This window comes from Pleurodeles waltl, chromosome 6 (assembly GCF_031143425.1).
Source record: "Pleurodeles waltl isolate 20211129_DDA chromosome 6, aPleWal1.hap1.20221129, whole genome shotgun sequence".
NCBI classification, from domain to species: domain Eukaryota; kingdom Metazoa; phylum Chordata; class Amphibia; order Caudata; family Salamandridae; genus Pleurodeles; species Pleurodeles waltl.
The window spans coordinates 830,928,863-830,943,513 of NC_090445.1; the positions used below are offsets into that span (position 1 = coordinate 830,928,863).

The following is a 14,651-nucleotide window of genomic DNA, read 5'->3' on the forward strand; positions in this document are numbered from 1 at the left end:
ACACCTGTAGCAATGTCATCTAGGTTATCCACTCCATGGGAGGAGACGGGGAGTGTAAGAAATTATACCAGAAGTAAGCAGAAAACTAAATGTAACAGGTAAGCAATGTTTTTCATTTGCAGTATATGTCAGCTGTTGCTGTCATGGCGTGCATAGCCTACAAAGCAGTACTTACTGATGCCTTAATGTAGTAGTGTGCATAGTGAGGAACAGCATTAAATCCTTGACATGTGGCATGACTGCAAACACTATAGTTTTTGAATGTGTGGATTTGTGATCAAGTAACTGACTTACAAATATCAGCTAGCTGACTAGTTAAGATGGTCTTGGTATAGAATGAGTTATGGATTTGCCTGCTTACAATACACCTGAACACAGAAGACAACCTACCTGGCTAAATCTGATGTGAAAAAGGATCTCCTTTTCAGAGCTATGTCAAAGTTTGAAAGAGCTATCTTGTTTTGCAGAATGTTTTTGTGCAGCCATGTGTTACACAAATCACAACAATCTACATTAGGAGTTAGGGAGAGATGCTTTGCTAGAAATTATGTATTTGTGAGGACGCACATTTATTTGACAGGAAAGGGAAACTTTTTATGTTGTGAAGTCAGCAAAGATGTGTACCCTCAGTTACTTATTGCTACTGGTCTGCAGCAGTCATTTCCACCAAATAAACTACTTTCCATAATAGATTCCTAAAGTTGCATGTGTATATGGATTAGAAAGAAGGATGAAGTCATAAACCTAGCTGGTCCATTCATGGGACTTGCAGGGTATATAGGGAAAAAGTATCTTTAAACTTCCATGAATCCATGGAGTCCAAATATGTACTGTGGTTCCCTCTTTTGTAAATGAGGTGCAAGGATGCCACATGCATTTATATACTGACATGCAGGCTAACCCACATCACTTGAATGTCATCAAATTCTGTAGCTGGTTCAGCGCTGTTGCTTGCATGGGATCAATGCCTTTTGATAAACAATTGTGATATAACATGTGCTAGATTTACTGTGGCAGACTGCAGCAGCCAAATTACATAACTTAAGGCGCTATTTCTCCAAGTTTAGTGACTTGGAAACTGGATATAAATTACCCTCTCTTTTGCTGAGAAGATGGTCCAGAAGCATGCAATTTCCCTTAAGCATCCCGTTCCTGTACATGTCAAGACTTGTTCATGTTGCAGCAAATAGGATCTTCACTCTGCACTATGTGAGGCTGTAGCAACAGTGGCGGTAAAGGGCATTCAAATATCTTAGATCAGTGTATCTACACTCAATTCCCCCTAGACCACATCAATGTGTAATGGGCTGAATAATGTTTATAACTGCACGTGGCAAACAGTCCAATGTCCCAACATGGAAGCATGTTTGTATTATCAGTGTACAGACTTCCCCATTTGAGTCTACTGATCTTCCATTAATATTTCAACAAGGTCACTGTCGATTCTTGGTACATCTTGATACCAGGTGTATGTGCTTTGCTAATTTCAAATCCCATATCTGTGTGGAGAAAAATCTGTGATAGTGTTTTACACCATGCTTAAGCATGTGGGGAGGTTGTGTTGCCTGCATGGATCTAGACCAGTGGTTCCCAACCTTTTGACTCCTGAGGACCCCCAATGAATCATTACTGGAAGCCAGGGACCCCCAGTAATTTGTACGATTTAATTTTCAAACATTAAAACAGTAATTCGCAAAAAATATAACAAGTGCACACCAAACAAATACTCATATTACTAAAGATAAAATTCTTTTATATTGAAAAAAGATGCAAAAATCGAAACATTTTATTGGGAAGGTTGATGCTGCATCTCGGCAACTACCTTTTCAATGTTGGGTTCTATTTAGAAAAGGTGAATCCTCAGGTCAGATTCTACATTCCCGGAGCGATTTCTGTTTTTAATTTTTAGGGATGCTAGATTTGAGAAAGCTTTTTCACATAAATAAGTCAAGCGGAAATTAAATAAACCATAAGGGCCTCTCATCTCTCCCTAGCCTCTCTTTCACATGTACTTCATTTGTTTTATAGCACCTCTCATACCACTGTAGGGTGTCAGGGCACTTTACAGGGGACTACAAGGTGTAGGATTCACGTCATCCACACTGGTAGGTATTTTCTAAGAGTGCTTGGTCCGGAGAAGCACAAACTTAGAATTCAGAACACAGCACAGTGATTAGCGATGACGTTAGCACAGTGCTTAATTTGTAAATAAAAACGTGCCGGTGCCCAAAGCCCTCCTCTCAAACATGCGGCTGCTGCAATTAAATGTGGGTACACAGAATCCTGAGGCAGCAGAATCCTGAACCATCTTGGGCCTCTTCAATCCATAAAAAGCCACTCCTTGTCACTTCAGCTCACTCTAGCGGCTTTCTACTTTCTCCCTTTGTGACACTTTTTTGTTTTTCCCTTCCTCCGTCTTTCCCATATGTGATTTTTGCTCGTAGCAAATGCTTGAGGCAGAAGAATAAGCCCCGGCCCTCAAAAATAAGTGCCGGTGCACAGCACCGGAAACAACAAGCACAAATTGAGCAATGCGTTAGCAATAAGAATGTATTTCTACACCAGCAAACCTTTTTTAGCAGCATAAGGAAAATGAAAGACTAGGAAAAAAACAACTTTCTAATTTGTGCCATGCGGTTTGCATGCAGCTCTTTAATGGCAGTTTACAGCTCACTGTGCTAAATTACGATTATGAACTGCATAGTAACAAAAGAATCTCTGTGACAAAAGCAGTAACCCACTGTGCCATGCTCATAAAATACTGGTTTTTGCATGATACACATTCTTTGCAGCAGGCATATTAACCATCTGCGCTACCTTTGAGTCAAAACTGCCACTGCACAAAACTCCCATCTCTCTCCAGCAGATACCTTAATCACTTGAGTTAGCTTGACGCTTTTATTTTTGAAGTACAAGGAGCTTTGCAGTCCAACTGCTCAACAAAGGAAGTAATAAATATAAAACGAACGTGTTTGCCAGAGGCCCAAGCTGGAAAAGTGCCTTCCTTCCAGCCCAGGCCTGCGGACCCCCTGGGAATGTGTCACGGACCCCTGGGGGTCCGCGGACCACAGGTTGGGAACCACTGATCTAGACCACTGCATCATGTATGAGTGTATGGAATACTCTGAGGGCTAACTGTACTATTCTGAGCTCTAGTAGACTGATCTGATGTCCACTGGTGAATTTATCGATAAGCACTCCTTACCTATGTGGGAAACAGCTGAATTAAGTCATCTGCTGCGAAGGCTCTCAAGTAAAAACTGCAAATTTCACCACTAAAGGTTTATGTAGGTCTTTTGTCACCAATATTAGAGCTTCTCAAGACTCACTTGCCAGTGAGCCCCACCAGGCCAGCTATTGCCTGATTGGTCACATATGCAACAGAGTAATCCGCAATACCCTCATTGCCAAAAACCATATTCCTTCCCCCCGACTGGAAGCTCTTGTAAATGCCTTAACAGCCTCATATTTGGAGTAGGCTTTCACTCTTTATGAATTCAGAGAAGCTCTCAGGAACATCTGTGGTTCAAGATGCAACAGTCACACTGGGAATCCCAACTGAAGCAACAATTGTATGTTTAATTGGTCAGTGAGCTGGCATGTGATAAACGTTTTCCCCTTTACCAATAATTCAAACAGCTACAAAGAGACATAGATTGACTGGCATGCCACTACTGTAGGCATTTTGTGAAGAACTTTTGTGCAGACTTTGGTCCTCATTATAACATCGGAGGTATTGACCGCCTACCACCACAGCGACGGCCGCCAACATACCGCTGCCATTGCTACCAGCCGGCAATGCGTATTATGACCGCCGACGGTATACCACCAGAAATCTGGCGCGGTAAGGGGGCGCTGCTGACAGCAGCGCCGCCTCGCCAGCAAAACACCGCCGACCGTATCATGAGCAATGATACGGCCTGGCGGTGTATTGCTGGCAGACGCTGCTGCTGCCAGCAGTGCTGCGGACCGCCTCCAGCCGGACGACCCCCTGCAAGCAGGTAAGTCAGGTTCTCCGACCGGAGAGGGGGGTGTTGTTTTGGTATGCGTGCATGTGGGTGTGAGTCGCCTCAGATGCATGCGTGAATGAGTGATTGTGGGTGTTGTGTGTTGTGAATGCATGAGTGGCAAGGTATGTTGGTGTGTGTTGCGGTGTGTGGGTATGTATGTGTGCATGCGTGGGGGTGGTGGGTATGCATCTGTGCATGTGTGTATATGGGTGCGTGTGCGGGTGTGTATATGTGCGGGGGGCAGGAGATGGAGGGGGAGGGTGGGGGATGACTGTGGGGAGGGGGGCGGGGAGACCCCTATCAGTGCCAGGGGAGGGGTTCCCTGGCACTGATAGTGCCTACTGCCATGGTTTTCGTGGCGGTAAAATTGCCACGAAAACCATGGCGGTATGCCGGGTTGTAATCCCGAGGGTGGGATTGTGACGGCCGCCGGGCTGGAGACCGAAGTCTCCAGCCCAGCGGCTGCTACCACCCTGGCGGTCGGTGTGTTAAAGTGGCGGTTTTGGATGGCGGTAACCGCCATGGTCCAAATCCCATTTTGTTTTAACGCCGGCCTGTTGGCGGTATTACTGCCGCTTTAACACCGACCGCCAGGGTTGTAACGAAGGCCTTTACGGCAACAGGTAGGTAGTAAAATGATCATATTTGCCACACACTATAAATACCTGGTATTATCTGTGTGAAGGATGCATTGAAATGCGGTATATTTGATGGATGAAACTATGAAAATGAGAAGCCCTGAGGTTGAACTTGGTATTGTTACCTACTTCTTGCAGCCAAAACATGACTTCTCCAGACATAACAGTTAACAGATCTTACACTGAAACTGGGCCCTAATGTGTGGTTCTCTTTACACACTTTCCGCTTAGCAGGCTCACCTTTTGTGTAACACATCTTATGATTGCTAAACAATGGTATATTAGTCAACATACCTCATTTTGACTGGCTATTCTCTTTCACACAATTCATGGAGTAATATAATCACTTTGAATATCTATAACATGACCAAGTATGCCCCTTGAAATTCTGAAAATGCATATACAATAAGGTTTTTGTAGCACTTTTAATTGGACTCCAATCAACAGATCTGGAAGCAATGACTACTTGGCTCCTTTTGAGAACTAATAATGGCTCATCAACGCACAAATATGCTCACTGCTACTTCAGTCAGAAGTAATGCCCAGTGTGAGAAGAAGAATCCTGAATTACATACAGGAATACATTCTGAACATCTCACAAGTAAAGGCTGTTTCATAAAGTCTAAACACGATTACAATCTGGAATTCTGCCTTCTTTGTAAATAAATTTCAGGACCTAGATAAAGTGTGAGGAGCGGTGTGGACATGGCATCCACTGAGCAAATTTGTCACATTCATATTTCTCAATAACACCCTCTCTTGTAGCCTTAAATAATTTCCTGAGTAACCGTAAATTACTAAATTCTAATGTTTCGGATTTTAGGAATCAATTCACAGAATTGAGGGACTTTGAACTTTGATGTATGATCTTGTCTGTCATCATTACGATCAAGCTTGTTTTTCGCAGGAATTTAGGAATAGACACATACATTTGCAGAAGATCAATATTAGCAGGCCCTTTTGGGTAGAATGAGGACTGTTGTCACTGAAGATTGCCAGAGCTTCTACATTCAGTAGCTTAACAGTGGAAGCACATCCTGCATCTAGTTTAAAGAAGGAATATTTTTTGCTCATAAACTGGATGCAACATTTTGTACTTTTGACTGTGATAAAAGATCTCTTACTGTCAAAAAAGATCTTGACAATGCTTTGCAGAACTTGTTGATAAATTAATATAAGTCGCAGATAAATTAGTGAGGAGTCACTTTTCAGAGAAAAGCACCAAAATTTGCTGGACGATCTGCAAACTGGCTTTACCAAATGTAATAGATGCAAAGCCTTCAAAGTTGGGAAAAACACAAAGACGATTATAGATAGAAACAATTGATCAATTAAAATCGCATGGAACTCCCAGTTTGTGGACTATGTTATTGAATGTAATTGTGGCCACAAATATGTTGGCAGCTCTACATGCACGCTCAGTAAAAGAATATTGGAGCATATTCAAGCTGTAAAACACAAAGGCCTGACTTAAGCAGTAGCAAAACATATGCCTAGTGTCATGAGAATGATCAGAGAAAAGTAAGATACTACGGCATTGATATGGTCCCAAACCCTGATCATGGAGGAGATTGAACTAAGAAATCATGATGACTGGAATATAAATATAAATAAATAATTCAATTGAGACCCAGGTCCCCTTTTGGCTTCAACAATGAAAAAAAAACTTATTGTACATTGATAACAAATATGACTTAAGATATGGTGCTTTCTTAGCTTGTTCTTGTTTTATGTAATTCAGTAATAATTTGTGTCCATAATGATAAGGTCGGAAGTTATGATTACTGATGATACTAGAATTGTAAATTGAGACATACAACACCTTAATTTCAGTAATATTTCATGTTTGATTGAATTAACCACTGTACTCAGCAGTACGAACTGGGAGTCTCGACCCATGAAATCTAGTGTATGAATGATTTTTCTTGTGTGATCAGGATCGTACTGTGGCCTTACTGGCAAAATTAGGCAGTTTATATACCAATAGTACTATAATGGCTCATTATGTAATGTACTATATATGCACTACGATTTAGGTGCTTGGTTGGAACAAATATGACCACCTGGCTCTAAACAAATGTCAGAGAAAAAATATTCAGATTTATTAGGTGGATTCCATATAATTGGGATTAACCGTTACTTGGTACGCAACATGATTTGAATGTTTTTAAATTATCACATTTTAAAATGACTACAGCTCCCAGATTGCCTCACTGTGGACAGGCTGGGTGTTAGAGTATACAAGAAGAAAGTGACTCACCTACCGTGTCAAAGACCAAGATGGTCGAAATGCTTTGTTGTGATTGTTTATTCTGATTAAAGGCTGCTTAGTTGCTACAGTTCACAGAGTGCTGCGTTATTTCCGTTAATGGGGACATATATGTAACATATTCACACTGACCCTTTATATACTTGAGTTGCAAAGGCCTGCGTGTTAAAGGTATATATGTGTGGTAAGTGATTGCATTGTTAAGGCAATGTGTGGTAAAGGCAGTGGCGGCTGGTGGTTCCAAAAAGTAGTGGGGCGGAGGTACATACACAGAATTACACCATGCAGTTGAGGAAACTTGATCCCTGACTTTCTCAGGGAGCGTCTGGCAGGGAAGAGAGGGTGAACACGTTCATTTTTACACAACTCAATTGTTCTTTTTTTCCACCTTCAGAGGATGAAAGGTTGAGTGGAGCACTGGAGTTGAAATCATGGGGTCAAATACAGATCATCAGACTTGTCAGAAGGCTTAGTGGATGCATTAGTCCAATCAGCCTTGGAACCCAGCTATGAGGCAAGAGGTTTCTGACTGACCAGATTCCCTTCAAACATTCACCAGTATTCCCTGCATATGTTCAGCACAATTTCTCATCAACTCACATTTATCCATCCAACTATACACTCTCATTCCCCCACAGAACTAAATACTCCCATCCACATACTCACCCATTCTGCTGTTCACCCACTCATTCATACTCATTCACACACCCAATCATACATTGTCATCTAGCTACCCTCCCACTCATTCACCTAATTCACATTGCCTTACCCTCTCACTGTTGTATTTTCAGTGTTTGAAATATGTTATTGGAGGCAGCAGGTTGCATTTCAGTCAATTAATTGTATTTTAACAAGCTTTCGTCTACCTAGGTTATCCTCCCCACAGTCATCCACCCAGTTACTCACTCAACATCATTCCCCTACCAACTCCATTCAACAATGACTTCACTTTTTCCCACCTTGCATCATTCACCTACCTACTCACATTCACCCATTTGCATCAAGCTTTCCACTGGCATTCACGTAATTCATATAAACAGTCGTCACATTTACCTATGCACACAGTCAACCCCCCATATTCAATGTCTCGTCCATTCACACAAACACACCAAACCACTCATTGAGTGACGGGCAATTACACTAATAAAAGGTTACACTAAGTGGCCTTGTTAGTGCTTGTTTTCTCCTCCCAGCAGATCACATCTCGGTGCCCACTGCCAGAACAATAAGCACATATAACCTGCAATGGAGATAAAACAACCACATGTAGTTATGGCAGTATAGAGTTTTGCACTGACCCCATTAGTACTGCAGAGAAGACAGCAGTTAGAAAGGAAAAGAAAAAGAAACGAGAGAAGAAACAGACTTTTACTTCTTGCTCCAAACTTACTTATGCAGTTTTTTTGAGGCAACTGCTGATCTGTTCCTCTTTCTCATAAAGGTTACGTTACACCACATTACACCACACCTTTGTTCGTATTTAAATTTTTTACAGCTTTTCATGTGGTAGTCACAGAGACAAACACATCCTGTTTTAACCCTTTCTGATCTTCACTAAATTAAGACCTCCAGAATGAAAGTTTGTAAATCTCTTACCTCAAATACAGTGTTTTTCCCAGTTGCATTTATACTGTATGACAAATGTTCCAGGCCCTTTCCTGCTTCACAAGTGAAACGCTCCTCTTTTTTTCGTAAGTTGCTCAGGATGGGATTTCGGATTCTCATACATGCTGACATGCTGTGCTGAGCATGAGTGTACTCAGAAATACACCAAATCAAGCGCGAACTGTGAAACTTCATGATCTCACCTCATCACATCTCGTCACAGGGTGGGGTTTGGTCAGTGAAGCTTGCTGGCCCCACCTCACCCTGTGATGAGTTATGAAAGAGTGGGGTAACTGCTGTGAGTGGCATGCAAACTCGTAGAGCCCGGGCTTGAAAGCTAAACGCCAGAGGCTGTTTTTAATGGGCACTCTGGATGAAGGAGGAGAAATAAAAGCAACGTCACAGCACTGCGAGGAAAAACCAGGGCTGTGCGTGGATAAGCCCTGCTAGTGCTGAATCAGGCACATTCTCACAAAGGGGCACGCCTTGCAAAAATGCCTAGTAATGTAACCTCGTCGTTTTATTTCTGTTTAGTGAAGCTTTCATTCTAGGAAGCTATGAAAGCAAAGGGGGCGTAGCTCTGCCCCCATACACAGGAGCTGCTGCTGGGTAAAGGCATTACGTTGAAATGACCGTGTTATAAATGCTGTTTCCACAAGCATGCCCACCATGCGCATAGGCCCTCATACCAAAGGCATGGTTCACCAACCTTCGCACCGAAAATCCCACAGGTTTTCTTGACATGTATGGTTAGAGTACAGCATAGGCTTGAAGAGGGTATGGCATTTTATCAAAGCAAGTAAAATTACCAGTAGCACTTTTGTCCTGCTCTCCAGAAAGCACAGTCCCAAAATCCTGTGGGCAGAGAAAGCATCTGCCAGACCACACGCTAACCAAACAGGTTACACAGACCTTCTAGCCCAAAGGCTACATCTTTGCGAAAAGGTAAATTAATCAAGTAATGCAGGTTGTCTGACCCCATTCGGGCTTAGGGGTCACTGGGCAGGCAGGGGCTCCTGGGCCACAACCAGGGCGATTAGGGTTGTTTGCCACTGGTGTCCTGGATCCACCACTTTATGGCGCTGCAAACTGGGCCAAGTACACCTTTTCATCACTCAGCTCTCAGGGTTACAGTGGGAAGCAGGGAAGCACAGATTCAGAACTCAGTCAAATAAGAGACATAATAACTCACTGTTCAGCCCAGTGCTTATCTTAATAAAAATAGAAATACTGAAATATAATAGCAAAATGAGATACTATACACATAAATGTAGATTCAGCTAGGGCTCCATAATCCCCTCTATGAGCTTGTCAAGTTTTACACCTGCTATGGTGGCTTAGCCCAGGTCCCACGTTGCCCCCAATATCTATGGTTTCTTAGAAGACATAAAAAGTCATAAGCAATACAGAGGTGCATGTGCAAGCTCACTCTCAGGCTGTGAAAATAACTACCATGCTGGGCAACCAATAGCTAAGCTCATTCAGATATTGAGGAAACTATTTTACACTAGAAATTGTTATTCTATCAGCATGGTTATCTATAGATACAACCTCTAACACCTGTTCAATGGGTTGTGGCTCGGCTGAGACTGGTGATACGCTCTTCTCAGTTGCATCATCAGCATCTTTGTCCACTGAATAGGATCACAGGCAACAAGCTTGTTGCTCATGTGGGCCATTGGGAATAAACAGTATCGAAGTCCTGGTTAATGGATGCTCGCCTATGGCAGTTGCAGGTTTGTGCCATGAGGAAGGTTCTCTCTACTATAGTGGCGTCTTTAATTATGGATTAAAGCCTGTCAAGGCAGCAAATGCTCCTCCAGTGACACTGCAGAGATGCAGGGTAGCACACTGCTACAGTTGCTAGTTACTCTGCGCAGTTCTCCACATGAACTACCAGGGAGGCCGAATCACCACTCACAGCTCGGAAAAGTGCAATATGCTCCTGGAATTAGTCAGGTTCACCTGGGTGCTTAACATGCAGGGAACATGAATTTGCATTTCTCCCAGTACAGTCCCGCCTCTGGCACTTTTCTTTCCTCTTTGCAACTTCTAGGCGTTAGGCAAACCAATGATATGCTAGGCACACCAACATCTTCTTAAGCAAGCTGCATAGACTTCACTCATGTCTCATTTTTAGGAGACTGGCTGTCATGCACACAACAGCTGTGGATCACTGCAGCTCTTCAAATACTCTGCAAGGAACTCCCTTCCTTGGTCAAAAAGAAGTAGAACAAAGTCGGATGGAGCGATTCTCACCTTTCCAGAGAGGTGTTGTCGATCCAATGTCTACAGCCCTGGAACCAGTGTGGAAAATTCCCTTTCAAATGTCATTTCCTAGCAATGGTGAAGGCACACCCACTGTGCAAGCAGATGGCTTTCACAGTAGACAATGTTGATTCTGGTTCCCAACAGTAGTGTCCCAAAACATGAGCACAATGCAGTATGAAGACTCTGAACCTGACTGTCATCCATTTTCCTGCAGTAGCAACAAGATAAAGACAAAAAAGCAGGCCCAGCCTATAAACTTCATCAGGAACTGCTGCCTCATCCTTTACTCTCTAGCATTCATCAAATGGCAGTACTCTGGAAGGACTAATCAGCAATTCCATGATAAAAAAAATCCTCATGGAATTTCTAAGGGTAGGCCTGTCCCCATTACCCCTAACTGCAGTATAATGGTGTCCTCCTTTCAGCTCCAGTTATGCAAGCAATACACTTCCACTGTCAATGGAAGCTGTATTGCATCTTACGTCTTGTCCCATGTCAAACCAGGGAAACTCCAAAATGGGTCCTAATGGTTCCAGCAATCATCCTATTACCACAGCACTGTTTTCCGATACTATCCACATATTTTCCACACACACACACTTGACATACAAACAATATCAGTGAAAGGGTCTGGGTGTCGCATCTAAGCCAAACTTTACACAAGTGCAGCCGGTATGCACCAAACTGCTCCTTAATTAGGAAAAGGGTCTGTTCAGATCTAACAATCCTACTTCTTCCTATTAGCAAGCTACAGCATGGACAGTAATCCCATGTCAGTAAAGTTTGCACACTTGGAAAAGGCTAAACCCCTGGTATCCTAGCCTTTCCCTAGACTATCCACCTGGCAATTGTTGAGTAGCATTTGCGTATCTGCTGACTAGGGTAAAATCACAATAGGTGATGTATGAAAAGATGATATGATATTCTGAAAGTAGAAGTTCTTTCCAAGCAGAATTTATGAGGCTTGGAAGCACATAGGTCTGCAAAGTTTCCTCAGCCAAGAAACAATTTGATCTCTGATAGAGTACAGAAGAATATTTCATGGATCAGATGAAATTCTGATAAAATATAAGAAATGACTTTTCTCAGCATCATTTAATCTTTAAGTAAAATAAATTCTGTATCTTTTGAAGAAACAGACTGAAGTCATGGAATCATTTTTTGCTAATAATGACTAAGAAAACAGTTTTTCACATCAAGATGTCAGTGTCAAAGATACTGAAAGTTCAAATGGTGAATGGTGCAAGGACTAAATTAAGACCACACTATGGCATGAAGCAAATCAAGAAGGATTTCAAAACAGTTTTTAACTGTAATTTATTTAGAGGCAAAATATCTTTTGACCTATTAGGACAGCCAGAAGTATTGGCAGATGTGTTCAAGGGTTTCTAAGTTCATTAAAAATAAATGTAAAGGCATCATCTAAAGAAGCTTCTCAAGAGTTCAAGCTAATTTCAAGTGCAGACTTGAGGGGATCTAGTACGAGGAGAATCAACTTTCCTACAGGGGTTTAGCAGAGGCAACCTCATCAACCCCAGAGTACTCCGGGCTTCTTTGTTACTGTTTAGAGGCAAGAGCATGAATTTGAACATCCGATATTGCAGGTCCACAACTTCTGAGACTGGGAATAGAAACTTGCAAATACTCTGAGAGTTCACCTCTGAAGGAGTATCTGAGGGACACGGAACAGACCAAGAAATTAACTGGGTACCATTCCCATTCCAGAGTCCTCCTTAGCCAGATGTAGTGGGTAGAAAACAAAATATTTTGCTGTACTGCTCTTTACCTTCAATAAGGGTAGAACTCTCAAGCCGAGCTGATTCCAGCACAGTATGGTGAAAAATATGTCTAATTAAAATTATCTAGCAGGATACTCAAGCTTGTGATGGTGAGCCGCCAACAAGAAACCACCACATAGTATGCACTACAGGAAGCTGATCTTCAGACAAATACATTGAAGTGGTAACAAAATATTTAATTTGCCGAAACAGAAAACAGCAAAAACAAAGGTAATGACTGAAAATGCAGTGTCAGGGAAAACTCTTTCCTGTGCCCTGACAGTAAATGGAAATAAGATTAACAAGGGTTGAACAAATACGATGCAGGCCTAGAATACTAGGGGGTGGTCATTACGACCCTGGCGGCCAGCGGTATGTTGGCGGTAACACCGCCAACAGGCTGGCGGTGTTCCGCCAGCAATTATGACCGTGGCGGAATTGCCACGGCCATACCGCCAGCCCCTCCATTATACCGCCAGGATTCCGCCTGGTGGTCATAATCCCCAAGGCAGCAGTGCAAGCACCGCTGCCCTGGGGATTATGAGTCCCTGACCGCCGGCCTGTCCGTTGCGGTACACACCGCCATTGAAAGGCTGGCAGTGAGGGGACTTGGGGTGCCCCTGGGGGCCCCTGCACTGCCCATGCACTTGGCATGGGCAGTGCAGGGGCCTCCAGGCATAGCCCCGTCGCGCATTTCACTGCCTGAATTTCGGGCAGTGAAATGCGCGACGGGTGCTACTGCACCCGCTGTACATCAGCATTGCCGCCGGCTCTATTACGAGCCGGCTGCAATGTTGATGTGACATTTCCACTGGGCCAGCGGACGGTAACACTGTTACCGTCCGCTGGCCCAGTGGAAATGTCATAATAGGGAGACATGAATACCGCCGGCAATGGCGGTATTCTGTCTCCCGTGGCCTCGGCGGTCTTTTGAAAAGACCGCCGAGGTCGTAATGACCCCCTAGATCTGCCCTTCAAAAGGAAGCAGACACTGAGTTGCCACACAAAAACTTTAAATTCTCAGTATTTTAGAAGCTGTTTTTCTAGGTTTGCTACAGTGCAAGTAGTTCCCAACTAACTGGGAAGAGGGGAAAAACTGAGAAATTATGCATCAACACTTGAAAGATCTCACAATGGCTGAACACATTTTTATTACTAACAAACAAATGCAATACCTGTATTGTTACATCGGTTAGTTGTACAAATCCACATTTTGAAAACGTCTCTTTCTTACGAAGGCCTATGACCAATTTGCACATGACATTTCAAACAGTCAGTTTTACAGAGCCTTTAGCATACCTGAAGTAGGTTCATACAGACAAACCAGAGGAAGTTGCGCTGTCGGGATAATTGTTTGAGGTACTCTGCTAGTGTTATTCTTTCCTCCTGAAGAATTGATGTTTGGTCAATATATAAGCTGGAAATAGAGTTTAAAAAATATTATTATTTTTCTTTAAACTTAGTGGCGTACACAGGTGAGGTAGTATATTCTATATGAATTGTGTTTAGAATGACCCACAATGCACATTTCTTTTCTATACCTCCAGCAGACTCTTACTCTTCTGTCACCTGTTCTTTATATTGTATCACATTTCTTTCAACCAAAGATCATGTCTTTTTTTTCAGAAGAGATGAGGCAAAATGAAAATTACATTGATTAATAAGTGTTCTGACAGGGCATATTTTCTTTGGTTCACTGCGGTCACTTTTATTCGATTAGAAATAGCTTCTAAAATGATATTCAAATGGAGGAGATTAATAGTTGAGTCCTGCAAATATTATTTAGAGTACTGGAATGTTCAGAGCTCCATAGAAGAAAATAGAGTGGCTCAGGTTTTTAATGGCTGGATGAGCCTTCTGCTCCACCATTTATTCCAATGTCTGTCTTTTTCTTCTTTAAACAAACTAACGTCTTATAGAGATTTTAGGTGAAACATAACAAAATGTATGCACAATACTTAAAAGTTGGTTGGAGCCAACAGTTCACAGACTAAGGTACTTGTGGATCCTGATCAGTTTACCCCACACTATACTACTCTATATCACTCCACTCTACTCCACAACACTACACTCTATGACA

At 42.6% G+C, this 14,651-nt stretch overlaps 1 protein-coding gene across 1 annotated transcript in view; it reads right to left on the reverse strand.

Annotated features, from left to right (window-relative positions):
• Window positions 1–14,651, reverse strand: part of MFSD13A (major facilitator superfamily domain containing 13A) — a 168,336-nt gene that overhangs the window by 55,163 nt on the left and 98,522 nt on the right. The window contains exon 5 of the mRNA XM_069239515.1: window positions 13,871–13,988. Coding sequence (XP_069095616.1) covers window positions 13,871–13,988 — 118 coding nt within the window. The remainder of the gene's footprint in view (window positions 1–13,870; window positions 13,989–14,651) is intronic.